Raw genomic sequence first — 27144 nt, 5'->3', positions numbered from 1 at the left:
CGCACACAGGCAGTAATGCCTCTGCGAGAGTAAATATTTCTTAATATATATTTGTATATCGCTGTCATTTCTGTGGTGTTAACATTGTCTTATTTTTATTGTAAAGTGTATTATTATTTTATGATGTAGGCTACCACTGTGATTGCTTGTAGGACTTGTGAAATAAATAACTTTTTGAATTGAATTCTCCGTGAGGGGGAACGTTTATTGCCCGGAGTATCAGTGAAGCCGAGTGCAAAAGTTTCCCCAAGAAATAAAAAGCGTTCTTGTCCCGTGATGCAAACAACACTTTTCCTACACCTACATAAGAAAAACATGTTGACTTACCTGACAACCTGTTCCGACATAATCCAAAATAATTTAATAGAATAATGAATTCGTACTGCCGACAACCGTAACTAACATACGGCCGGTTCGTCAAACATTTTTGTACAAGCTTTCTGTGTCTTCGGCGAAAGGCTTCAAGAGAAAAACAGCTGTTCCTAACATGAAATAAACCACCAATAGCAATAGATAGACCAATGAAAAATTAAAAATAATAATTATATTATTTGACAACATGAATATCCTACATTTTATCAACGCAACTATCGAAGACTGGACAGCTGCAAACTCTCTTTGTCTCAACAAAGACAAAACACAGTTGTTAGAATTTGATTTAAGTGGCCGATGTTATATTAATCATGAGAAGTTTTTGGGCATCACATTACAAAATAATTTAAAGTGGGAAAAACATGTCAGCTTACTGTGTAGTAAGGTATCTAGAGGTATTTTTATGCTTAGTAGATTAAGGCTTATTGTAAGTCTTGATATGTTGATTGCTGTTTATTATGCGTATATTCAGTCTCATTTGGTAAATGGAATTGTTGCATGGGGGAGAGATTCAAATGTGAAAAAGCTTTCTATATTACAAAAGAGAGTTATTAGAGTAATTTTTAATAAGGATAGTAGAACTACTTGTGGACCATTGTTTGAGAACCTTAGAATCTAGACAATTACTGCACTGTAAGCTTATGAATGCCTGATGTACACAAAGAAAAATGTAAACAGTTTTCCAATTAATAGTAATGTTCACAGCCATTATACTAGACAGGCTAAAGCACTCAGAATGACTCAGTGTAACTACCACATTATGTTGAATAGCTTTGTTGAGTTTGGAAAAAGAATGTAAAATGAGTTGCCAGTTGAAATAAAAGAGCTTGAGATTAGACAGTTCAAAATTTGTGTGAAACATATCATCGATCAGTGGTATCAAAAATTTTCGCAACATATCAAGGTACACTATGCCGTATTTCAAACCAAAAAACACATCTAGCACGCTTGGGTCCAGTGAAAGCAGCCATCTTCTTTGATGTAACTGCCGCTAGCGCTTGTGCGGCACGACCAGGCACTAGCGGACCTTGTCTAATAAGATTTATGTGAATTTTCAAATTTGTAAAGTACTTTTTGAATCATCCGGTATTGAAGTTAAATTTGTTTTAATTGACTGCTATCCTTACAGTTTGAAATACTTTAATAATGTGATGTTATTTTATGACCTGTGATATATTGTTAAATTTGTGATTGACTATATTTTTGACGATGTCTTGCATTATTGTTATAGAGATAACAACACAGATAAGATAACGCTCGATGGCTGAATAACACGCGGTTGTGAGCTCCTGCCTTTTTCTTGTGTTATAGTGGTTTTTTCAAGTCGTGCTGAGTTGTGATTTCACCAGTGTGTTCATCTAGGTGATCTGCAGCTTTCTCTAAAGTTTCAAGTTTTTGATTCTTCTCTGAAGGACAGTATTTGGTTTTTACTAAAAATGGCTAGTAAACAATCTTCGCCAGCTCTTCGAGCTACAGGAGTCAAAAACTCGACAAAGACAGATAAGGAGCCTTGTTCTGCGCAGGCTAAGTCGTCGACTGGTAGCCGCCGCCCCTCGTCCACCGATGGAGAGGGGGTAAACGATATACGCAGCCTCATTGAAAAGACTCTCTCTGAAGTTTTGAACAAGGGCGAATTTTTCAACAGCTTGGTATCAACTCTGGCCGACCGACTCACGGATAGCATCACTGGCATTGTCTCTGCTAAAGTCGAACAAAAATTAGAGGCTAGGCTGCTTGCAGTTGAAAACGAATTAACTGCAATGAAGGCTTCCAACGAGAAAAAGGAAAAGAAGTTGGAAACTCGCATCGATGGTCTAGCCCAATACCAGCGCCGAAACAACCTCCGTATTTTTGGGGTGACCGAGTCGGTGAATGAAGATGTTCTGGAGGTGGTGTCCTCACTGTTCAGGGATCGACTTGGCATTCAGGACTTCAACCCGAATCTCATAGACCGTTGTCACCGGGTTGGTCGCGAGCGGCCTCCATCCAGTCAGCAGCCAGCAAGGATGCCTCGAGCGATACTTGTAAAGTTTGTGAGCTACCAGACAAGGCGTTGCATGATCTCAATGAGACAGAAGCTGAGAGGAACTCCTGTCACTATCAAGGAAGACCTCACGCGTCAAAGGTACGAGTTCTGCAGGGAGGTGGCTGAGAAGAATGTGTGGACAATAGATGGACGAGTTCTCTGGAGGGAAGGTGACAGGGTCTTCTCAGGAGAATCAGTGTAAGTGCTTTATTAATTCAATCACAACTATTGACTTATAAATGGTTGCATTGTTATGTAAACGGTAGTGAGGAACGAAATAAATAAGGAAAGAACTCAACTGTTATCTATTTCTTCGTTTATAAGAAAAATTGAATATTGATTGATTAGAGTTAAAGACTCTGGACTTTTTTTCTGCTCAATGAAGTTTTAAATTGATTTGATAGTCTTTTTTGTGTTTTCTCTTCACATTGTTTTTTTTTTTATTTTTATCACCATTATTTAAGTTCTTGTTTCTCCCATTAAGCTCTTATAATCATGAATATGCGTACTTACGTAGCTTTTATTATTTTGTATTAGAATTGTTGATTAGAATAATTTTCGAATGATGAGACTGTGAGTTGAAAGCTTCATTGATGACACAAGACAAGTGTCGATTGAATTCAATTATTGAATCATAATTCAAAACAGGATTGTTGAATGTGGATAGGTCTACCTATCTTTATTGTACCGTAGCAGCTCTTTCTTTTTTCAGTGATAACAATTATTGCTCAAAATCTATATTATTGCACATTTAGATAAGCGGGAACCCGTGTTAAATTTACGCTATAATCTTATCTTTTAATCCATTCTCATTTCTTATAATATTATTATTTCAAAGTCATCCAGCAGTTCGTAAAAGAATCTAACTATCATTTATCAACTTGTTACTTTTATCCTCTAAATGTCTGATTACATATCTAATGCAGACTTCAATAAAAGGCGACAACTCCTCCTTGAAAATATGTCATACAAACATTCAATCTTTGTCAGCGCATTTTGACTTTTTTAAAATCATGTTATCTTCAGTTCCTCAAGATATTGTAGTATTGAGTGAGTCTTGGCTTAAAGCTAGTTTGCAGTCCTCAGCTTTTGCTATTTCTGAATATTCACTATTTAGAAACGACAGAATTAATAAGGGTGGTGGGGGAGTAGCTAACTATGTAAGATCCTCTTTTGCGGTTCGAGTTACAGTGTGTTCGGAGCCGGTGTACTCTCATTCTCCCGAATTCCTCCTCCTTGATGTGAGAGTGGGTGGCGAGTCTGTTCTGGTCGCTGGTGTTTATCGCCCGCCAAGGGCAGGTAGTTTTCACACATTCGAGGATGCATTAGCTAGAGTTATGCATACATACAACCACATAATTATTGTTGGCGACTTCAATGCTGATCTGATTAAAGATTCTCCTGAAGTAAGACAGATTAAAGCTTTTGCTGACACATTCAACTCCATAATTTTACCTAGTGGTCCGACATTCCATACAGCAACATGTGATTCACTTCTCGACCTAGCAATTGTAAGTGATTATTCTAGTGTTATTACAAATGGACAAGCTCGATGTAACGATTTTTCAGCACATGATATAATATATTTTACATACAGTCTGAAGCATGAAACCAATTACAATACAACATTTGAATATCGAGACTTCCGTAACTTTGATTTAGATTCGTGTCTGGAAGCTGCAGTGCGTCTCCCATGGCACAACATTTTGAATACAACATATATTGACGATAAGATCAACACTTTCAATTCATTTATTTTTTCCATTTTTGATGATTTTGCGCCTGTTAAATCAGTAACAATAAAAAGTAAACCGTGTCCCTGGATAACAAGTGATATAATACGGATTAGGAAGGAAAGAGACAGGGCAAGGCGTCTGTATCTCCGAACGTATAGGGAGTCTGACTTAGCCCGCTTAAAAAGTTTGCGAAACAAAGTCAAGTCTATGTGTAGGAACTCCAAGTTATATTTCCATACTCAGTTCGAAAGTGGCGGAAACGCCTCGAAACTTTGGTCGAGATTGAGAAATTTAGGAGCTGCGCCTGTTAAGAGTGCATTAGGAGGGCTGGCGGTCTCACCTAACGACTTGAATAGATTCTTTTGTACTCCTCATCTACCATCAGGTCTCCCTGATTACCGAACAATTTCTTAAATGATAAATTTGTCGAATCCTCGAATTCTTGATGATCAGTTCCATTTTTCTCAAGTGACTCCTATTGCTTACACTATATCAAATATGAATAAGAACAGCAAGGGTATTGATATGATTCCAATCTCGTTCTATAAAAAAATAATGCCAGTTCTTTTACCATCAATTACGCATATATTTAATTTCTCTCTTCAAATGGGTATTTTCCCGAATTTGTGGAAGTATGCTATTATAAGTCCAATCCCAAAGATATCTAATCCTTCCAATCCGTCAGACTTCCGACCCATTAACATACTCTGTTCCATTTCCAAAGCTTTAGAGATAATTGTTCATGGGCAGTTAACAGCTCATCTCAGTTCAATTAACTATTTCCATAAGTTCCAGTCAGGATTCAGAGCCAATTTCAGCACTTCCACTGCACTCTTGAAGGTTACCGACGATGTAAGATCTGCAATGGATCGAGGCATGCTGACAGCAATGGTTTCTTTTGATTTCAGCAAGGCATTTGATAACATCTCTCATTCGACTCTTATTCATAAATTAAAAAATCATTATCATCTTTCACCTCTAACACTTTTTTGGTTCTCTTCATATCAAATTTTGAGGGGTCGGTTCCAGGCTGTCATGGTTCCTGGTGTAACTGAGGTGGACTGGATGCCTGTTTCAGCTGGAGTGCCTCAGGGATCAGTACTTGGACCTCTCCTTTTCTCCATTTACATAAATAACATAACAGAAATCATTGCTCATTCTTCATTCCACCTGTTTGCTGAGGATCTAGTGTTTTATAAGCATTTCAACCCGGGTGATTGTGTGGAGGCTGTCACGCGGATGAACCTGGATGTCTCTTCACTCTCTGTGTGGGCCCGATCGCATTGCCTGTCGTTGAATACACAGAAAACGAAATGCACGGTTGTTGGTTCACAAAGACGAATAAGACAAGGAGCGATTGGTCTACCTTCTGTAACCTTGGATGGAGTGGAACTCATATATGATGATAGGATCAAGCTGCTTGGCATGCTGATTGACAACGCACTCACTTGGGAGGTTCATGTGAATGCTGTAGTGAGAAAGGTGTTTGCAGGGATGCATCAAATAAAAAGGTTGAGGAGATGTTTGCCGGTGGGAGTGAGGAAGACTCTGGTTCAGGCGCTTATTCTCCCACATTTCGATTATTGTTCAATTGTGTACAATGGTGTTTCTGGAGAGCTCAATGGCAGGCTTCAAAGGGCATCAAACTATGCTCTGCGATTTATTTTTGATGCTTGATGGAATGACCACGTAACACCCCTGTACAGAGAACTTGATTGGCTAAAGTTAGAGCAGTGACGATTGTATTTCATACTCTGCCAAATCTACAAACTAATTGTGGGAGAGACTGGTCCGGAATATTTGAGAGAAGGACTTGTACTTTTCACTGAGGTTCATCGGAGGGATACTCGGTCTCACCGCTTCTTTCTTCAGATACCTCAACACCGAACGGCAATTTTCGGAGCTTCGTTCTGTGTTACGGCTTCTCGTGAATGGAATGCTCTGCCACTTTATATCATCCTTTCCCCATCCTTATCACTATTCCAGAAGAGAGTGCACCGACACCTAGCTCTTGCTTCTGGGTATTTACTTATGGCTGGTAGCGAGGAGAAGTTGTATTCCTTTTTTATAATTACTTACTTATGAAATGTAGATAATGATTTTTGCATGGGTTCACGAACTGCATGACTTTTTTTCCTTCTGATTTTTCGATTTCTATCTTGTTTTTGGAGTAATCTATATTAATTTTTACTGTGCTCATCTTTTATACTTTTAGTTTTACATTAATACTTACCGTATAGTTTATTCATGTACAGTGCTATTTTGTTTTGTACCACTATGGGTCTTCTTAGACTTAGTGCAAATTGTCATATTGTATAAATAAATAAATATTGTTCTTAATGTTCTGACAATAAACGAATATTGAATCTTGATACAAAAATAATTTAACCTCAAATAGAGCAGCGAAGAAAAAATAAACAAGAAAGAATAGAAGACACAAAGCCTAAAGTCAAATTGAAAGAGGTGTTATTTGCTTGAAACCTTTTTGCCGAAGACACAAAAAGCTTGTACAAATATGTTTGACACACCTGCAGTATCGTTAGTGGCTGGCCCAAGTATTATGTTCAAGGGAATACTCAAGTTGTTTATGAAAGTACAGTACTTTAGATATTAGGAGGAAAAAAGAATAATAAATATTTGATATTTTACTAAAATTGTTATAATTGGAGAATTATTCAAATTATATCATTTGAAAACAATAATTCTATTACTTACATGTTCTAACTTCAACTTGGTACTTTGATTCATATACAAAATCATTGTTACAAATTGATTTTTCTATCTTGAGCTCCTGTTAACTGATTTGTTCATTTTTTTCATTTCGAAGAACAAGTAGCCCAAACCAGTCTAGACTAGAACATAAAACCTCAATATTTATCAGTCTGCTTTATAATTAGCTTTCATAATTCAAAGTTGAAGGGTTGAACGACTATTGTGTTAAATTGAGGAATGAATGAAATATTTATAGTCTTATTATTTTCAACTCACGTCTAACCATTCATAATGAGTTGTTTTAGTATAATAAATATACATAAAGCAGTCAATAAGCTTTCCACATAAAATAGGTAGGCTGTTGCTAAAGTAAAACAATCGGATCAATGTATGTGCCAGTTAATCAAAACAATATAAAATTTAAATTAATAATAATTCAAAATGTGAAATGACTCGTGAGTCATGACTCGTTTGAGTCATGAAATGTTATGAGCTCTGGCTGAAACTCTTTTTGTTTTCTTCATCTTTATTATTATTTCAATTTTTGATTTACTCTTTATCTCATACTCTTCTATAATTTTTTCCATAATATTTTTCATCTTTTAAGTTTTCTTTATTATGTAGTATGGTTAACTATTAATTGTGTAAAAAAGGCTCTTCATGGTATTGTCTGTGAGCCTTTATATGTATATGTATATCAATAAATAAATAAATAAAATTAATTTCAAAATAATACAAGAAAATAAACATCATTGTTTTTTTGCAATTAAATTATGTCGAAACTCTATTTACAGCAACATTCAAGAATGATTTATCTACAGAAACAAATAACACTATTAGAACTTAAAAATAAGAAACAAATTCTTTATCTGTGCAGTAATCACCATAATATGTAGTACAGTATTTTTAAACGGTGCAATCGTGCAATTGAATATGTCCCACCTATTTAAAAACAGGTACGATTTTATTCAAGAAAATCTATGTTAATAATTTCAAACTTCGCGTGTATTTACGAACTGGTGGAATCTAATTCGGGGAAACATATATATTTTTAAACATATTTTTCATTTTGGAAAAAAATGGCGATATTCAAACTTGCTTGTAAGTTTTCAGATCTCAATGTACAATGCTGAGTATGGGATGAATTAAATATATAGAGATATTCAAATAAAATAAAAAAAATTAAAATTTTTTACCTTGGGAGAGAAAGTGTATTTAAAACTCACTTATCAGGTTTCAGATCGCGATGTACGATGCCGTAGCTGTGGAGATATTCAACTGCTAGCACAGTTTCCGCAAAATAGAATCTGGCCATGTCTGGCGGGAGGGGTCCAATAGTTTTTACAAGGGCTGCACAGTCACCTCCCTCCACATATTCCATTACCAAGCACAGATGTTTCTGAAAATACACTATATTCATATAGAACTGCAATAATTTCTGAATCATGTATGATAGGCCTATACATCACATAATAAGCGGCAAATAATTGCATCAGAGATCAGGTCTGTCAAAATGTTCATCTATAGTATGATACATGAGAGAATGGGCTTATACATGTAGGGGATAGGAAATTCACAAATGACGCATCATCACGTCTGAACTACTGAACTAAAATTTTAAACTTGAAATTTTGCAAATAGATTCTTAATTTACCGAGGATGGTAATAGACCTATTTTCAATTCTTCAAGATTTAAATCTTCAAAGATTTAATTACATCAAGTTTTCAATTCATCATGCTTCCAGTTTGTTATAATTTGCTAACTTTGCTTGAAGGTGGTCATAGATAAAATGGTGTATTCAACGGTTTTATTTTTCATCTTCTCATTCTTCTTCTATCTACAGAGTGGGTGAAACGTCCGAGAACGGCTTAATACACAAAGGTAATTCGAGGGTGGGTGTGATTGGGGATCCTAATAAAATAGAAAATACTATTTTACTATGGCTTCAAAAATCTGGTCGGCCATCTTGGATGTGCCAAATTGAATGCAACTTTGTTTTTTTTAAATAGGAAGGTCATACAATACATGATTGCGATACGGAATTTCAAGAAAAATGAATGGCGAAAACCGCATATAGATATCACAAACCGTTTCGAAGATATTCACATTATTAATCAATACTATTCAAAGCAGAAAGGGAAGAAAAAAGTATGAGAACGGCGGCTTAGTCTCATGAAAAAATGTGATTTCAAGGTGGGTGTGATTGGGGATCCTACTCATATTGGAAATAATACTTTAGGCTTTAAAAATCTGGTACACTATCTTGAATCCGCCATTTTTAATGCAACTTTGTTTTTTTAAATAGGAAGGTTGTCATCTATCTACGTATGTACTATAAAAGGAAAGAATCAGCTGATACATGTAGCGGATAGGAAATTTACGAATGACGCATCATCACGTCTGAACTACTGAACTGATTAAATTGAAATTTTTCATATTGATTCTCAATTTACCGAGGATGGTTACAGGCCTATTTTAAATCCTTCAAGGTTCCATCCAGTAGGTCAAGTTTCCAGTTTGTCAAGTTCTCAATGAGACCCTTGCGGAGCACGGGTTACCTGCTAGTTAATAAATAAATGAATTATGTTTTGAAATTTGTTAGAATTTATCAGAACATTTTTTTAGTTCAATTATAATTTTATCAACCTACCTTAGTTTCAAAACTGCAATACATACTGACAACGAAAGGATTGTCAGTGAAGCTCATTATGTCTCTTTCAGCGAATACTTGGTCGATTTGATTTCTCAGCATTAAATTATTTTTAACAATTTTCTTCATTGCAAATCTCTGCCTGCTTTCTTTATGTCTTACAAGGTAGACTGCTCCGTACGCTCCATTCGAAATCAGTTTGATCATGTCAAAATCCTTTTCGGATGGTAACTGAGAATCAGAAATTAGACTTTTTGAGAAAACTAGTAATTTAATCCATTTACTTCATTAATTTATATTATATAATCACAAATCATATGATTATGATTGGGAGAGAACAAGAAAACAAATCTGTTCTTTTCCCTAATTTTGATAAATAGTAACATGTTTCAAAAAATAGATGATTTTTGATGTAGGTGAAGTTTATAGATTAAGTACAATTACAATAGCAATTTATTGTGAATCACAAATTAACAAGTTAGAATCACTCAATTTTGAAAATAGTACAATCAGAAACTAATGAATTTATTTAATGATAGGCAAAGCCAAATTATAATGGAATATTATTTAGTTTATTATTGAATTATACATTCCATCATATATACATGATCAGAAAAGGACCAATAGGGCTAGTGCATAACAGTTCCCTTTCCGAATTTTCATAGAAGACCGTCCAAAAAGTAGGATATGTTGCTTCATTTTATCAACTGCAATCAAATTTCGAGTCCAGAAGTAAATAAACCAAAATTTGAAATTCACATAACCAAAAAAAACTAAAATATCGTACTCAACTATGAGAATAATTATTGAAGCACTTAAATAGTGAGAATCAGTTTTCAACAATAATGAAGAAAATTGCAGTTGAAGATTGAAGCACTTAAATGGTGAGAATCAGTTTTCAACAATAATGAAGAAAATTGCAGTTGAAGACTGAAGCACTTAAATGGTGAGAATCAGTTTTCAACAATAATCAACAAAATCACAGTACTTTGAAAGTGAAAATAGTTTTTCAGCAACCTAACAAGAAAATCAATATGTATCAAATTTATTCCATAAAAACATACGATGCTCTATAATATGAATGTGAAATTGTTATTTGTGTAGCTAGTGATTTGCCTGGTTACTTTGATCTTCACTATAGCTCATTTTTAAACAAGTTTTAATTTATCAAGAAAGTATATTTCGCCTCATATTACTGTTTTGAAATAAGTTGCCAAGCGTTCTTATTCGTGTGAGCAGTTAATTTTTGTTGTGAAATCGATTCCGAATTTATCATGTTTAGCTTCTTAAAAACTAACCTATTTCTTGAATGGTAGAGCAGTGAATTTTTCAAAACTCTCGACTCTATAAGTTTCAGTACAGGACTTGTTGTTGCTGACTTCTAGTGATTGTGATTCTTATCGATGACTGACGTGTTGACTTTGACATTGAAGTTTTAGGAGCTTCTCTTTGTCTCAGAAACAGAGTAACGGCCAGCAACAGTCACAGTTATAACATAGTTATTCAAAAGTATTCTTTGAGTATCTATAGTGAGGTCCACGTTATAATGGTAGTGTACGATTTGCAAATGTGAAAGAGTTAGGGGTTAGGTTTTATTTAGGTTATATTTAATAATGTTTTTTTCAGGAGGTTTTTTTTAGGTTTTTGCTTAAAAATTGCAATATGCTAGAAGGGGCTAGGGTCCAGGTAGAGTTATGTTTTTTGATGTTTCAAAGGTAAAAGGATAGGTTAGGGGGTTAGGATTTTGCTCTGAACCACATGTTTGTGAACATGTTCATGAAATGAACCACATTTTTGTGAACATGTTCATGAAATGAACCAAATGTTTATGTTTTGTTCTAAAGATGACGAACAAATCCAAAGTATTAAATGTGAATGGGTTAGAGGTTAGGTTTTATCCAGGTTATATTTAATAATGTGTTATTAGGATAGGTTAGGTTTTTGCTTTGAAATTGCAATATGCTAGAAGGGGCTAGGGTGCAGTTAGAGTCATGTTTTTTGATGTTTCAAATGTGAAAGGATAGGTTGGGGGGTTAGGATTTTGCTCTGAAATCTAAATTATTAAATGTGAAGGGGTTAGGGGTTAGTGGTTAGGTTGTTTTGGATTATATTTAATAATGTTTCATAAGGTTAGGTTAGGTATTTGCTTTAAAATTGCAATATGCTAGAAAGGGCTAGGGTCCAGGTAGAACTATGCTTTTTGATATATTTTCAAAAGTGGAAAGATAGGTTAGGATTTTGTTTTGAAATTGCAATATGCTGGAAGGGATTAGAGGTTTTTCAAATAGTTATGTTTATTGATGTTTTAAATGTGAAAGGGGAGGTTGAGGGTTCGGTTTTTGTTTTGAAATGACAATATGCTGACTTAGTTATAGTGTTTTTTAACATCAGTTAAATAACAACTGTTATATTTTATTAATTATATTTTTCAAAAGTACTCTTTCTTTTATTAAATAAAATAATAATATATCGATTATTATATTGAAGTAAATGATAAATCATCATTGGATAATAATATTTTCATCAAATCGATTGGCTCCAGTTACAGTGCTCGGTAACCATCATCACAAAGAACGTTACATTCAAAGAACTGACTGAATGGAACGGGAAAAACCCGTTGCTAACGCATGCGCGATACGGTGCTGTCTGAGACAGAGAGTGGTTTGTGAAGTTTTAACTTCAGAAGCCGGTAACCTAAAAAAGATTTTTGAGCGGGAAACCGAGTTTATCGTAACCAGTTAGCTACGAAACAGCTGTTTTTGACAGTTCTAGAATGACTTTGCAACAGTTTATATTTTTCTAGTTAACACTCAGCCTAGATAACACTCAACTGACACTGACATATCTCTGCAAGCTTGACTAAGCGGTACTGTAATAATATAATTATTTATTAATTATTATAAAAATAAAGTCATTTGAAAAGACATTAATCAGCAGTAAAACCCTTATAACTATTAGTTTTACTAACAATAATATGAATAGTGACGTTGATACGGCTGGTGATATGCTGCTTTCCACTAGCCTATCTTCAAATGAGCTTGACAGTGATTTCCTAGGATTCGAGGAAGTGAGAGATAAGGACATAGAGATAATTTCCCTTAAATCTCAAATATTTGAACTTGAATTCAAACTTGAAGCAAGAGATTATTTGTACCACGAAATTAACGAACTAAATTCTACTGTAACTAAAATGAAAACAACAATAGAAGTACTCAATGCAGATAATAGTTTCTTAAGAGATAAGAATGATACTTTAGAGGCTGAACTTGCGGATCTCAGAAACTTTTATTCTCCTGGTGACACTCAACGGATTGGGAAATCATTAGATAATATTAATAATGTTTCAATTGATACCGCTAATTATTTTGATATTTTGTCAGATCTAGGAAATAAATCTCAATACACAGTAAATAGGAATGAGAAACGAGATAAAAGAGCTACGTATAATAACAGAAAAAAGTCAACAGTGAAAAATAAGAAGAAAATTGTAAATAAGGTTTTAGTGCTGTCTGACAGTCATGGGAGGGACATTGGATGGGAGTTGAATGAGCAGGTGAAAGATAGTGGGTTTGAGGCAACGGTTATATCGAAACCAGGAGGTACTTTTAACGAAGTGACGAGGGATATTGACATGCTCACAAAAGACTACAATGTAAATGATAGCGTGGTAATTTTAGCAGGTACTAACGACGTGGTTAATAAAACAGTGCAGCCTACAAACTTAGACCTAAGTAGAATAAGGAAAATTTCTAAACGCTCTAAAGTAGTCATATTATCCATCCCATTTAGGTATGATAAACCATTAATGAATATCAATGTTAATAAGCTCAACGCATGGATGGCTGATGAAATTACAAATATACCTAACACGAAGATCATTGATCTGAACAATTTTGACATCACTGATTATACGCAGCATGGCTTGCATTTAAACAAACAAAAAGGTAAACCAAAATTAGTAAAATTGTTGAAAAATCATATCTTGGAAATGAAAAATAACACTGATTATACAGGTAGGCCTGTATCCAATATTCCAATAGTAAATTGTGGAATGGCCGAGGGTATTGATAGGAGTAGATTAGACTCGATAGGACACATGAGAGAAGAAGTGGAGTCAAATTGGCAAACTACAGGTGATAAAGGTAATGAAAATGTATCTGCTGAGCTAAATGAAAATGTCTCGCTATTGTTAGGACAAAAAACTCAATTTGGTGCTATGATGAATATGAGTACATCTAGTTTAAACTATTCAGTTCAAAAAGGAGAGTTGCCAACCTAAAACATTTTAAATAGAATAAAGACAAGAAAACTAGAATTAAGAGTTATAGAGTAAAAAATGTGAATTGTAAACTAAAGAATGGGTTAGTAATCTTCCATCAAAACATACAGCATTTGGAGTCTCGAATTGATGCACTAATTATTACATTACAGGAAATCAAACCAGACATAGTTATTGTGACTGAACATAAATTAAATGAAAATGAAATTCAAAAAATTAAAATACCAGGATATTATTGTAAGTGTTGGTATGTAAGGAAGTCTTTTAGGGGGGGTGGAGTATTGATATTAGTATCTGATAAACTAATCGAATGCAGAAACATCATGACTAAGACAATAAATGTTATAAATGAAGATAAGATTTTTGAGACATGTACAATAGAAATAGAAATATATAACAAGAAATATATTGTAGCTGGATTTTATAGAACTCCATCAGAAAATATTGAGATGTTCCTGGAAAAATTTAATCGATTTTTAATAGAGATCTGTAAGATTAATAAAAATGTAGTAATAGGAGGAGACTTCAATGTCGATGTTTTGAGGGAGGGTAGAAAGAAAACTGATTTTATCAATGTAATAAATATGCATGGATTAAAATATACCGTAGATATACCCACTAGAATAACTGACTTATGTGAATCGGCAATTGATAATTTCATCACCAGTCTTAACAAAAGGGATATTCTTGTGGAGTGTTTAATTACGGCACTCTCGGATCACGATGGGCAAATTTTCAATATATTAGATGTAAATAATAAGCTTAAAAGTAAAGGAGTTATTAAAATGGTTAGGAGGTATGAAAATGATCAAATCACTTGTTTTAAGAATGACCTAGCCACAATAGACTGGACTGAGCTTTATTTGAGTCCTGTTGAGAGTAAATTCACTTATTTTTACAATTCACTGAAGTATTATTTTAATTGGCATTTTCCTCTAAGTAGAATTGTGAAGAAGAGACTTAAAAATAAGTGGATTGATGTTGAAGTTGTCAATGAGCACGAAAATCTCATACAAGCTAATAGATTATTTATGACAAATAAAAGTGATATCAATTTGAAGGAAAATTTAAAAGCTCATAAGAAACACTTTAGAAAAACTATTCAATTAAAGAAAACTAAACACATTGAAGCTAAACTAAAAAATTCAACAAATGTAAATAAAACAATTTGGCATATAGTGAATACCGAGACACAAAACAAAAATGATAAGGTTTGCAAGAATATTTTACTCAGGAATAACAATTTAGTTATAGATAATCCCTATGATGTCGCAAATATGCTTAACACTAATTTTGTAGAAATGGTCGATACTCATGTTGTACCGAATCTAAGCAAATCTGGCACACCAATAAATGATAAAGAGCTACATATCACAGATTTCAAGTTTATCTCCAAAACAATTGATGAAGAGACATTGTCCAATATCATCGATTCAATTAAACCAAAGTGGTCAGCAGGGTATGATGAAATTCCCATGAGAATTATAAAAGAAGCTAAATCATTCCTAATTAAGCCTCTGCTACATGTAATTAACGCGTCACTCATACTTGGTAAGTATCCAGATGAACTAAAAGTATCAAAAGTGATACCAGTGTTCAAAAAAGGAGATCCTTACGATCCTGCAAATTATAGACCTTTAGCAATTCAACCTTCAATAGCAAAAATATTTGAAAAAAGTATGCTAATACAGCTTATTAATTATTTTGAAACAAACAAATTACTAGACACGGAACAACATGGTTACAGAAAAAACAGGTCTACAACGACTGCCTTGATAGAGTTTATTGAAAATATTTTAGAGAAATTGGACAAAGGGTACAGCATTGTTTGCACCTTCCTAGATTTAACAAAAGCATTTGACTCTGTAGATCACAGAATATTATTAAAAACACTAGAAACTTATGGAATTTGTGGAAAAGAGCTCAACTGGATGGAATCATATTTGGTGGGTCGAAGTCAATATGTAAATATAAAGTATTATGATAAAAATAAAGTAAGTGATATTAAATCTAGTTTAAGGTACATGAACTACTCTGTTCCGCAGGGATCTGTTTTGGGGTCATTTTTGTTCCTTTGCTATTTGGGGGGATTACCAAAATATGCGAAAGATGTAATTGAAAGTACTAAATTTTGTATGTACGCCGATGACATTAGTTTAAGCATATTCGACAAAGATTTGGATATAATCGAAGAAAAATGTAATGACACAATATTGCTTTTAAAAAACGTTTTAAGTAAAATGAACCTTTTATTAAATAATGATAAAACGAAATTTGTACATTTCACCTGTAGAAATCCCAAAAGAAAAAGTACACTGAAGCTAAATAACCTAAATAACATAAAATTTTTAGGCGTAGATCTAGATAACAAACTCAATTGGGAAGAGCATGAATCAAGAGTATATAAAAAAGTAAGTACAGGAATATTTGCACTAAGAAGGCATTACCCATTACTAAGATTACCCATTTGTAATTTATTAACTTTGAGATCCGTGTATTATGCCACTGTCCACTCTCATATTTCATATGGCATTGAGATTTATGGTGGGACTAGTGCATTTAACTTGAATAGGATATTAAAACTCCAAAAAGAAGCAGTAAGAAAAATATTTAATTTAAATAGACAAGAGTCGTGCAGGACATTTTTCAAAAAGTTAGAATTAATGACGGTGTATGGACTTTATATTTATAAAACAATATTACACGTAAAAAATAATGAAGACAAATTCCCCAGGCAATCCAGTGTGCATGACTATAATACAAGAAATAGGAACAACTTTATTATCAAAGAACATAGTAAAGAGAAGTACAAACAAAGCCCGACCTATATGGGCATCAAATTCATCACTTACCTTCCTACTAAGATTAATCATGAAAAAGATATTACAAGGTTTAAAAACAAACTGAAAAAGTATATCGTGGAATTAGAATTATACAGTTATGAAGAATTTTATAGTGCCAACTCATTATGTATTTAGACTACCTATTGTTGATGTATTTTGTTTATTACTTGTATTGATTTTATTATTTTGAAAATAATAAAGAAAGACGCATTCATGTACATTTTGATGTATGTTTTGAATAAAGAGATTGATTGATTGATTGATTGATAGTGCGCAAAGTGACACTGCTGCACCGGAAGACATGTTTACGCACCAGCCATACGCGAGTGCCGAATGATTTCTTGAGTGCAGCAAAGGAACTTTGCGCACGTATTAAACATTAAATTTCTCCTACAGTATATTATCATGTATATTTTTACCATTGAATGTGAAAAGTGAGTAATTGGGGGTAAAAATGCCCTATAATTATTCATCAAATGTTTGTCTGTTCAATTTTGTAACTGATAACAAATTCAATTAATTAAAAAATAAATAATTCAATCAAATATTTCCAATCATAATTTATTTTTATTAATAATTTTATCAATTTGATAATTCGATTCTCTCGGGAATTCGGGATACATTCAAGTATATATATGGGGAAGAATTTCTTAATATATTATCATACATAATCGTCCTAGAAGTGAATCGGATTGAGAATTTTTAAAAATATTTCATTACAAATATTCATATCATATACAAATATCTAAGAATTTACTTACCTTGGAAAATTTCGATTCTCTTTCAGGCGTGGATGTTTGTGGCACCATGAGATTATCAAGTTCTAAACATTTGGTGGTAGGGTAATGAGACTCTTGAAATTCATCTTGCAAATCTGATAGAAAAAACATACAGATCATTATTTACAACAAATAAAAGAGAATTGTGTTTTTGAAAAAAATTTTTCATAACAAAGAGAGACTGGAATATTTAGGGAATATTCTTATTATCGTATATAATGCAATTCTACAAACGTTTTTCACAACAAAAAACAAGTTTCAAATTAATCACTATGTTCAAATGTACTGATACTATAACTTACAACTTTCAACTTTATATTTTGTGTGTTTTTGTTTTTGGATGAACTTCTCAAACGCAGAAAATACAACAATTAAAATAGAATAGTGTTTTGGATTGAATTGAATTTGATTGATATAAATAAAATGTCACAACAAATAACCAAGCAGGCATGGCCTATTACTTTGCAGCATTGCAACTGAATTTCTATTGATGCACCTGTCATGAGTTTGACTCCAAATCATTTTAGTATTCATTCATATAAGCATTCCACACCTCACATAATTTGGGAAAGCCATTGGTAGCGTAAATAGGACATCCGTTTACAACATTGTTACTAACATTGAAGTGAGACCTTACGCTGTACAAATAGTTCACACATTGCTTTCAGATCATACTGCTCATGATTTTTATAAACACTGCACTTATGATTCCAAGAGAGTCTGGATCAATCAGATACCATTTCCTTTTGTATAAATAATTGCTTCAAAGATAATGTAATCAAAATGAAAACCTCTCTGGGTGGTGAATCATGGTCATTAGTTAATAGTTAATGGTCATTAGATACAAAATACCAATTTCTCGATTCCATAAGTTTTACTATCTCTCTTGACCCTGTGGGAGTTGCTGGTCTCCTATCGGGCGCCTCCCCAGGTGGCGGATCGGGGAATGCCCTCTAGATATAGGGGGTACCGAGGAAATCAAATACCCAGGGTTGACCAAAACCAGCAACAAAACTGTTGCCTTGCAGACGGAGATCAGTGGATATTCAAAGGCTACGGGAAGAAAACCCTGAAAGTAAATTGACTGCTGCCTTGTAGTATGGTATTGGCTTACCAAAGGCTAGGGAGGGAAACCCGAAAAAATGACCTGGTCCTCCAGGTTGGGGGTTGGGAGTAGGGCCAACAACCCTACCCCGGAAAAATTCCAACACGTTACGAAACCCATAACAAAGCCTCGAATTGGACAGGATTATCGGATAAATAACAGGAACTCCAAACTCAAACATGGATCAGGATTTACGAAATAAGCGTTCAACGATTGGGATGAGAGAAATGGATTGGAGAGTGGCAACGTGGAATGTGAGAACTATGCTAGCCCCTGGTAAGATGAAAGAAGTGTAAGGAAATAAGGTGGCAAGGTGCAGGTCAGATTGATAAGAAAGAATTCTCTCTGCTGTACAGTGGTCCAGAACATTGGACTGGTTAAGGTGGTACTGGCTTCTTCATCACGGCAGAAATGAGAAAGAACTTGCTCAATTTCGAGCCAATATCAGACCAAATGTGCATGATTAGATTGAAAGGGAGGTTCAGAAATATAACGTTGATATCTGTCTATGCCCCTACCGAGGACGCTGATGAGCAGGCAAACGAAGATTTCTATGATGTTTTGACAAACAAATCAGTTCAGATCAGACAACATTATATGATACTCGTGCTGGGGGATTTGAATGCTCAAGTGGGTAGAGAAAGTGCAGTTAGAACGGTTGCAGGGAAATTTTCACTCCATGAAGAATCTAACAATAATGGCTTTTTTCTACTTGCACAATTTGATTGAGTACTTTATTTATGTAGATTACAATATAAACTGGCTTATACACTTATATACAATAGCTTACAATACAGCAAAATTATAGATGAATTTACATAATATAGACTAAGAAAATAATTATTGAACTGTATATGATATGAAAAAGCAATTTGTAATATAATAACTATAGATAATTATATTGTTATGCATCTACATAAATTGGCAGAGCTTTGTACATATCAATGTCCATTCTTCGGAAAGAATATTAAATATATCCTCCCCACTAACTCTCTACCAAAACGTTAATTTCATTAATTAAAGTAAGGACTTATTTATTAATGGAAATATTGTAAAAGTTTTAATTAATATGAATATTTAAGAGAAAAAAACAGAAAATTGATAAAGTAAAATAATTATATAGGTAGATAAGATCAAATTATTGATTAAGAAAATGAAGTAGGATGAAAGTAGATCAGGGTTATCAACTTTCAGTAATATACAGCAGTATGCAGTGGATAATTAAAATAACATGAGTTTATACAATATATACAGGGTGATTCATAATTATGGTAAAATAATTTAATACGTGATAGTAGAGGTAGAAATAAGAAAAAAAGTTCTTATAAACATGTATCCATAAACGCTTTATTAGCGAGCTATACAGGGTGAAAGATTTCGCCCGGAATTCAGTTCCTCTGGTGAAATACACCGATGCTGAATTGTTTGGGGACTAGTTTTTGAAAAACTTATGCTGAATTCATATGGAAAAATATCTGAAAAACTGAATGAAACTAGTCTGGAAGCTGTAGTGTGAGTAGTTTTTTGAGAAAAAAGTTGAAATATGCAAAAAATCTAAGTAGAAAAACACAGACTTCTACGTTTGATGCCCAATAACTTTCTTTAATGACCAGTAAACAAAATAATTTTTCGCAATAAAATTGTAGAGAATTTAATTCTGAAAAGAATGATGTAAGCTGTGTAAACTAAATTTGAATAAAAGTTGGATAAAATGTATTCTTATGTAGTACATTACACCACAAAAATTTGCTGTTTTATGAGGAGAGAACTAATAACTCATAAGTTGTAGCTGATTGCAAATAAAATATTCGGTTTTTATGAAAAGTTTTTTTTTTATATGAAAGTAGCATATCTAAATGACATTAAACTTATACCAAAAGACTAGTAGATTATGACATTAAGCCTGGGAGGAAGCTCGAACAGAAGTAGATGATCACCTATGATTCCTGCCCAAATGTTTACTGATAACTGATGTTGTGGAAGATTGGGATTGATGGCATGAGGATTCTCAGCTGCCCAAATATGTTAGTTGTGGACGTTAACGATAGCTGTTCTTGTAAAGTGTGCCTCGTCGGTAAATAAAACGGTTGTTAAAAAGTTTGGGTAAACAAGTTTTACTAAAAACCATCGGAAAATACCAGCACGGGGAATACAGTCTCGTGGCAATAGAGTATGAACTTTCTGGAGGTGGTATGGATGTAATTGTTGCTCTTTTAGTATCCTCCAAAAATAGATTGATTGACACTAAACTGCACTGACAATTCTCTTGTTTCTTCTCGGGATGTTCATAAATTTCATTAAGAACTTGTTCTTCTAACTCAACAGTCTTAGTAGTAGATCGGGGTCTGCCTGCATAAATGTGCTCTTTGGATATCAAAGAATCTGTCTCAGACAGACGTTGATGAATAGTGGCAAAAAACCTTGAACTTGGACATACTCGGTTAGGAAAGTTCTCTTGATACAAACGTCTTGCTTCAGTACTATTACAGTACTGTCCCATTCCATACATTAAATGCATGTCAGCTAATTCGGAGTATGAATAATGTCAAAAATTACATGCCATTTTTTAAAAAGTTAACACTTAACACAGAAGCAAAGTGAAATGGTTACAAATAACTGGTTAATAGGTTAAACAAAAAACACAGCGCGGCTACAGTAGGCCTAACTTACAGTTTGTTTTTTCGTTCTACAGTGAGCTAAAATATTTCTGAAAATAATTTTCAGCTGATAATTTCTTTTAAATATTTTTTTATTTAAAACAAAATAAATCAGCTGTTTTGGAACAGCTGTTCTTCAAATCAATGTTCTATATGCAATCAGCTACAACCTATGAGTTATTAGTTCTCTCCTCATAAAACAGCAAATTTTGTGGTGTAATGTACTACATAAGAATACATTTTATCCAACTTTTATTCAAATTTAGTTTACACAGCTTACATCATTTTTTTCAGAATTAAATTCTCTACAATTTTTATTGCGAAAAATTATTTGTTTACTGGTCATTAAAGAAAGTTATTGGACATCAAACGTAGAAGTCTGTGTTTTTCTACTTAGATTTTTTGCATATTTCAACTTTTTTCTCAAAAACTACTCACACTACAGCTTCCAGACTAGTTTTATTCAGTTTTTCAGATATTTTTCCATATGAATCCAGCATAAGTTTTTCAAAAACTAGTCCCCAAACAATTCAGCATCGGTGTATTTCACCAGAGGAACTGAATTCCGGGCGAAATCTTTCACCCTGTATAGCTCGCTAATGAAGCGTTTATGGATATATGTTTATAGGAACTTTTTTTCTTATTTTTACCTCTACTATCACGAATTAAATTATTTTACCATAATTATGAATATGAAATAATATATATATATATATATATATATATATATATATATAATTTATTCTATAACAGGTTTAAAGGTTTATATTGGTGGGATGGGTGAGGGATGGTTGTCATGTGATTGTTCTAGGGCCGGACAGTTTCAGTCATTTGTTCCAAAAGATGGTTTTTTAAAGTCAGGATGAAGCTCGCTCGGCTCTCGATGGACCTGACAGAAACAGGAAGTGCATTCCATGCACGACAGGCACTGACTAAGAAGGATTTTGTGAAAATAGTAGTTCGATGATTGGGTATCCTCAAAGTACTAGTATCCTTAAGGTTCTAGTATGTGAAGCATCTATCCTCCTACCTTCAGAGACAAATTTGAAATCATCTTTAAAATAGTTCGGATTACCGTATTTCAAGATATCTCTAACAAGCTTGACTATTCGAAAAAGCCTTTGATCGGGAAGCTTTAATGTTGAACTAGCAATGTGGGCTGGGGTGATATGATCATGGCGTTGGAGAGAGTAGACGAAACGTAGACAATGATTTTGGCAACGCTGTAGTTTATCATTCAGAGTGACTTGCATATCGTTAAGAACAGAATTACAATACGAGTACATTAAATGTGGGAAGATGAGAGATTGAACCATTAATAATTTAATGTTTCTAGGGAGGATAGGATATCGTGCATTTTCTTCAATGCATGCATGGCTGAGAATACCCTTTTACAAGTTTTGTTCACTTGTTCTGACCAGTCAAGAGTATTATTCATAATAATGCGTAAATTTTTAGGGGGCGCGACAGTCAAGACCGACGACAGTCGAGGCCTACGACAGTAGAGGACTGTTTTCCAGTCATCTACGGTCATAGGCCTCGACTGTCGGGAGTGTACGAAAATTGAAAAGTCCTCTACTGTCGCCTAACGCAGGCGACATTTGAGGACTATTTTATAGGAGTCCTCTGCGGTCGCAGGTCTCGACTGTCGGGCCTGTACAAAAATTAGAGAGTCACTTGCTGCAGACGACTGTTGAGGACACATCCTACTGCGATACCAGACTGTACCTGTACTAATGGGTCGATAGTGCATCTTTATCTAGTGTTCAATAGATGTTATGAAATACATTTTGTAATGATTATAACATCTGATTTGTTGAAAACCAAATAATGGAAAACTTCCTTCATGAAAAAAGCATATGAACTTTGAAGGATCGTAAGGCTTATCTTTAAGATTAGGATTTTCAGAACGAAAATAGGCCTGTGACACTAGTCGGTATTCAGGCCATCTTTGTGAAGAATTACAGCTTAATCAGTCAAGTATGAGCTCACAGACAAACAGACAGAAAGACAGACACCATCTCTTCTTATAGATAGATAGAAGATAGATAGATATATAGATTTGTCAATGAAGGAGGCATAATGCAGTAGTAATGGATTCCCATTAGCCTAATTAAAAATATGTTTAGGGACCACCATCCAAGTACTGGAATGTATATCATATCAAACATACTACCGGGTGAACTGAATGCTCATTTCAATTCGATAAGACTTGTCCACCTTTGTTGACGAAACTTAATTGGAGGGTGGAAAGATGTAGGTTTCTTTATTTTACATGCTGAACTTAATTTAAATAAAAGTTCATTTATTGACATAAAACATTTTCCAATGCATAGTCAACATCAAAACAATTTAAAAGTTACAAAATTAATAAGCTTCAGAGAATCGAAAAAGGTTACAAATACAAAGTACGATGATTAGAGTAAAAACCTTCTTATATAATCTAGGAAGTTGATTTGAAAAATCGGCAACTTTATTAAATTTAAACATTCTTCCTTAAAAATATTTTTCAGTGTTTTTTGAAAAATATACCCGAAAGGTTTCTAACAAATACTATATATTATAATCAGACATATAATTTTGTTCCTATAATAATTTTGACACATAATTTTGTAAAGCCACCTTTTTTGAGATCTTGCAATTTGTGGAAATTCAGTTATAAGAATATTCCTGTGCCTAGTATTTATCACTCGCACTTTGCGCTCGGCAGGGGGCTTTGCCCGCGGCACCCCTGAAAATGTTTTTCTGGTTTATAATTTTTTTTGTAATTTGGGAGTGTAGACTCTTCTCCTTGTGAGAGGCTACTTCTCTTTTCTTCATCACTAAAAATCAGAGCTCAATGACTCAGACTCACAACTTGCTATCTCTATAAAATATCATTGATGCAACTTGGGTTGACATTACTCTTTCAATAATTGTTTGTGGACAGATACACGTTGAAAGTAAACGCATGTTTGTTCAGCCTGTAAACTTGAATAATTCCATTTTTAAACGATGACAGAACTTAATTGTACTAGGCTATAAATTGAAAATCTATGGTGACCTTACCGTATTTAAATATAACAAGGTAAAGTTATAAAGTCTCCTCCCCAAATTGTCAGCCCCATCACCACTTATCACTATTAATTTTTTGAATAATCTCCAATTTTAGTAGAAAATTAAAGATTGATGGTATGGGTGGGGATGAAGCCCTGCCAGCCACTAGTAGTCTCGGCGCCAATGATCATTGTAGTTTCTCGCTATTCACTACATCTATATCAGCAATAAAAAATCTGGTGTGGTGCACTCACACAACTTTCCTTGCCGTTATGAAAATTGATCACCTGACGCTACGGTAGTGTTCCCGCGCATCTCAAGTGCACTATTCAAAGATTAGAGCCAGCTGGTGACGGTAATAACGCTGGAGAGACACGAGATCTGCTATCTCTTCATAGTGAATGATTTAATAGAATCAACAGTTGCCAATAGTTTGCAATTGGATAACCACATTTTCTCGATTTTCGAGTTTATTTTTAATTTTAAGTGAAAATGTTACTGAACATTAATTGTAGAGAATCTCATGCTCAATCTATTCCACTCGATTTTTTTTTTGTTTAAATTGTATCTGAAGCTTGATAATTAAGAATCTAAAATCAAACTTTGCATAGATGGAGCGGAACTCCTGAAATTTTTACAGATATGGGACTTGTGACAGTTGATAGAGCAACTTATCAATGACTATTTTAGGTATGAATTTAATCAAAATCGTTGGAGCCGTTTTTGAAAATCGCGAAAACCCCTGTTTTTGACAACATTTTCGCCATTTTAGCCGCCATCTTGAATCGCATTTGATCGAAATTGTTCGTGTCGGATCCTTATATTGTAAGGACCTTACGTTATTCCGTTAATTGGGAGATGAGATATCGTGTACACAGACGCACATACACTCATACACACACACACACACACACACACATATACAGACCAATACCCAAAAATCTGGTGTGGTACAATCACACAACTTTCCTTGCTCATATTTGAAACTACGATCAGACTTCTGTATAATATGTTTATATATAATTGTTTTCAGAGTACTTTTTCCTTTGTGTAAACTGTGAAATTCAATGATTTTTTTAGTCGTCATTTTTTTAAAGTCGTCGAAACAGCTGTTCTACAGATGAAATAACTCGACTTTGTGTTCTTTTTATGAACTGCGCTACCTACCTACATCATGCACGAGAAGGAGGTTACTAAGTTTATTTCTCAAGGATGGGGTGGACCCCCCATTAGTTTCCCAGAAAGAAGACTCATGCCAGTTGATAGAGCTGATAAATAACTATACAGGGTATGAATTTGAAAAAAATCGGTCAAGTTATTTTTGAGAAAATCGTGGAAAACATGGTTTTTTAGAAATTATCCGCCATTTTTCTCAAGAATATTACGGAGCTCCTGCAATTTTCCCAGAAATGAGACTCGTGTCAGTTGATAGGGCTTATAAATAGCTATCCATGGTATAAATTTGAAGAAAATCGTTAGAGCCGTTTTCGAGAAAACCAAGAATAACATGGCTTTTTAGTCATTATCCGCCATTTTTCTCAAGAATATTACGGAGCTCCTGAGATTTTCTCAGAAATGAGACTCATTTCAGTTGATAGTCCGATTCGGATGTTCAGTTATTGTCCGATTTGGATGAAATTTGGTATACAAGTTCTTTGAAACAAGGCGCAGAAACGTATGTGTAACGATTTTTGATAAGACCTCCGGTTTTAATATAAATTGTGCCGCTCTAAAATGTGCTGTATTGAATGAATGGTATCGTTGGAATCCTATCGATAGAGGACAAGTATTAGAGTTGTCAGCGGTGAACCTTGAAACGTCTGAGCCGCTCCAAATCATACTGTATTTATTAATTGAAGGAAACTTCTCACTTGATTGCTTCCATTTCTTCTTCCCTTTTCAACACGATATTTCCCTGTTTCGTAGATGAATAGTTTTTAGACCTACCGAACCGGCCTGAGACATCACAGCTTAGTTAGCTCTTGCTTTCGTTTTAGTATGAGATCGGAAACCGACTTGTGAGCATAAACATAGGCTACTGCATAGGCATAACAAGCCGCCATAACATTGAATCCACTTTTCATGAAAAACATTATTAGCAACCTCCTGTCATTGTCACCAACAAACCCATGTTATTTACAATCATTTCTGTCTCACTATCGTCTGTGAGACGATTCATCGTCTAAATTGCCTACTGCATATTCCATTTTTCTGTCAGTTGACCGATTTCTTATAATTAATTGTTAGAAAATTTGTAATATTGTAAATATAGGGACGATATGAAGGTACCTCCTTGAGAGACATTTATAAGTCCGGTGTCCCTGGAAACAATGTCTTTAGCACTTTCAATAGGGAAAATAATAGAAGACATGGATATATCTTCACAATATACTGTACTTTCTTAATGGCCCTTCTCATTAGTTTGAAAGTTGTAGGCTATTCATGAGCGAGGTCTACTGTTCGCTGAACTACTAGTGATACTTTGTTTTTCGTCATGTTTAGTATTGAAAATGGAAAAGAGAGAAGAAAACATATTCATGGAGAAGGAGAAGGAATCAGACGAAAAGGGATTGGGACAAATAGTAAATAGATACATAGAAAAAGTGAATTGAATGGGGATGGAAAAATTGATAAAAGATAGTGAAACATATTAAGCCTGGTATACAAAAAGAGGTAATGTAACAAAGCATGAAAATAATACAGAAGAATACCAAGCTAGCTTGTACGGGAGGAGAAATAAAGATGGAAGAGGAGAACAAGAGAAGAAAGCAGGAAACAGAAGAAGAGACATGAGGAGGAAAGGAGATGACACCGAAAAACCGAAGGGAAGAAGAACAAGAAAGGAGGAAACAAGAATCAGAAGAAGAAGGATGATGAGAAAATGAAAAGAATGGAAGAAGAAAAAGAAAGAAGGAAGAGTGTACTTCTCTCAACAAAAATTGTGAGGA

General features: G+C 34.1%; 1 protein-coding gene across 1 annotated transcript in view; it reads right to left on the bottom strand.

Moving 5' to 3' along the window:
• Positions 1–27144, bottom strand: part of LOC111047009 (microtubule-associated serine/threonine-protein kinase 3) — a 118621-nt gene that overhangs the window by 55913 nt on the left and 35564 nt on the right. The window contains exons 8-11 of the mRNA XM_039441875.1: positions 23770–23794; positions 17381–17456; positions 9498–9728; positions 8073–8245 (exon numbers count right to left, since the gene is read on the bottom strand). Coding sequence (XP_039297809.1) covers positions 8073–8245; positions 9498–9728; positions 17381–17456; positions 23770–23794 — 505 coding nt within the window. The remainder of the gene's footprint in view (positions 1–8072; positions 8246–9497; positions 9729–17380; positions 17457–23769; positions 23795–27144) is intronic.

The sequence above is a fragment of the Nilaparvata lugens genome, chromosome X, assembly GCF_014356525.2.
Source record: "Nilaparvata lugens isolate BPH chromosome X, ASM1435652v1, whole genome shotgun sequence".
NCBI lineage: Eukaryota > Metazoa > Arthropoda > Insecta > Hemiptera > Delphacidae > Nilaparvata > Nilaparvata lugens.
This window is presented reverse-complemented; position numbering and strand designations above follow the sequence as displayed.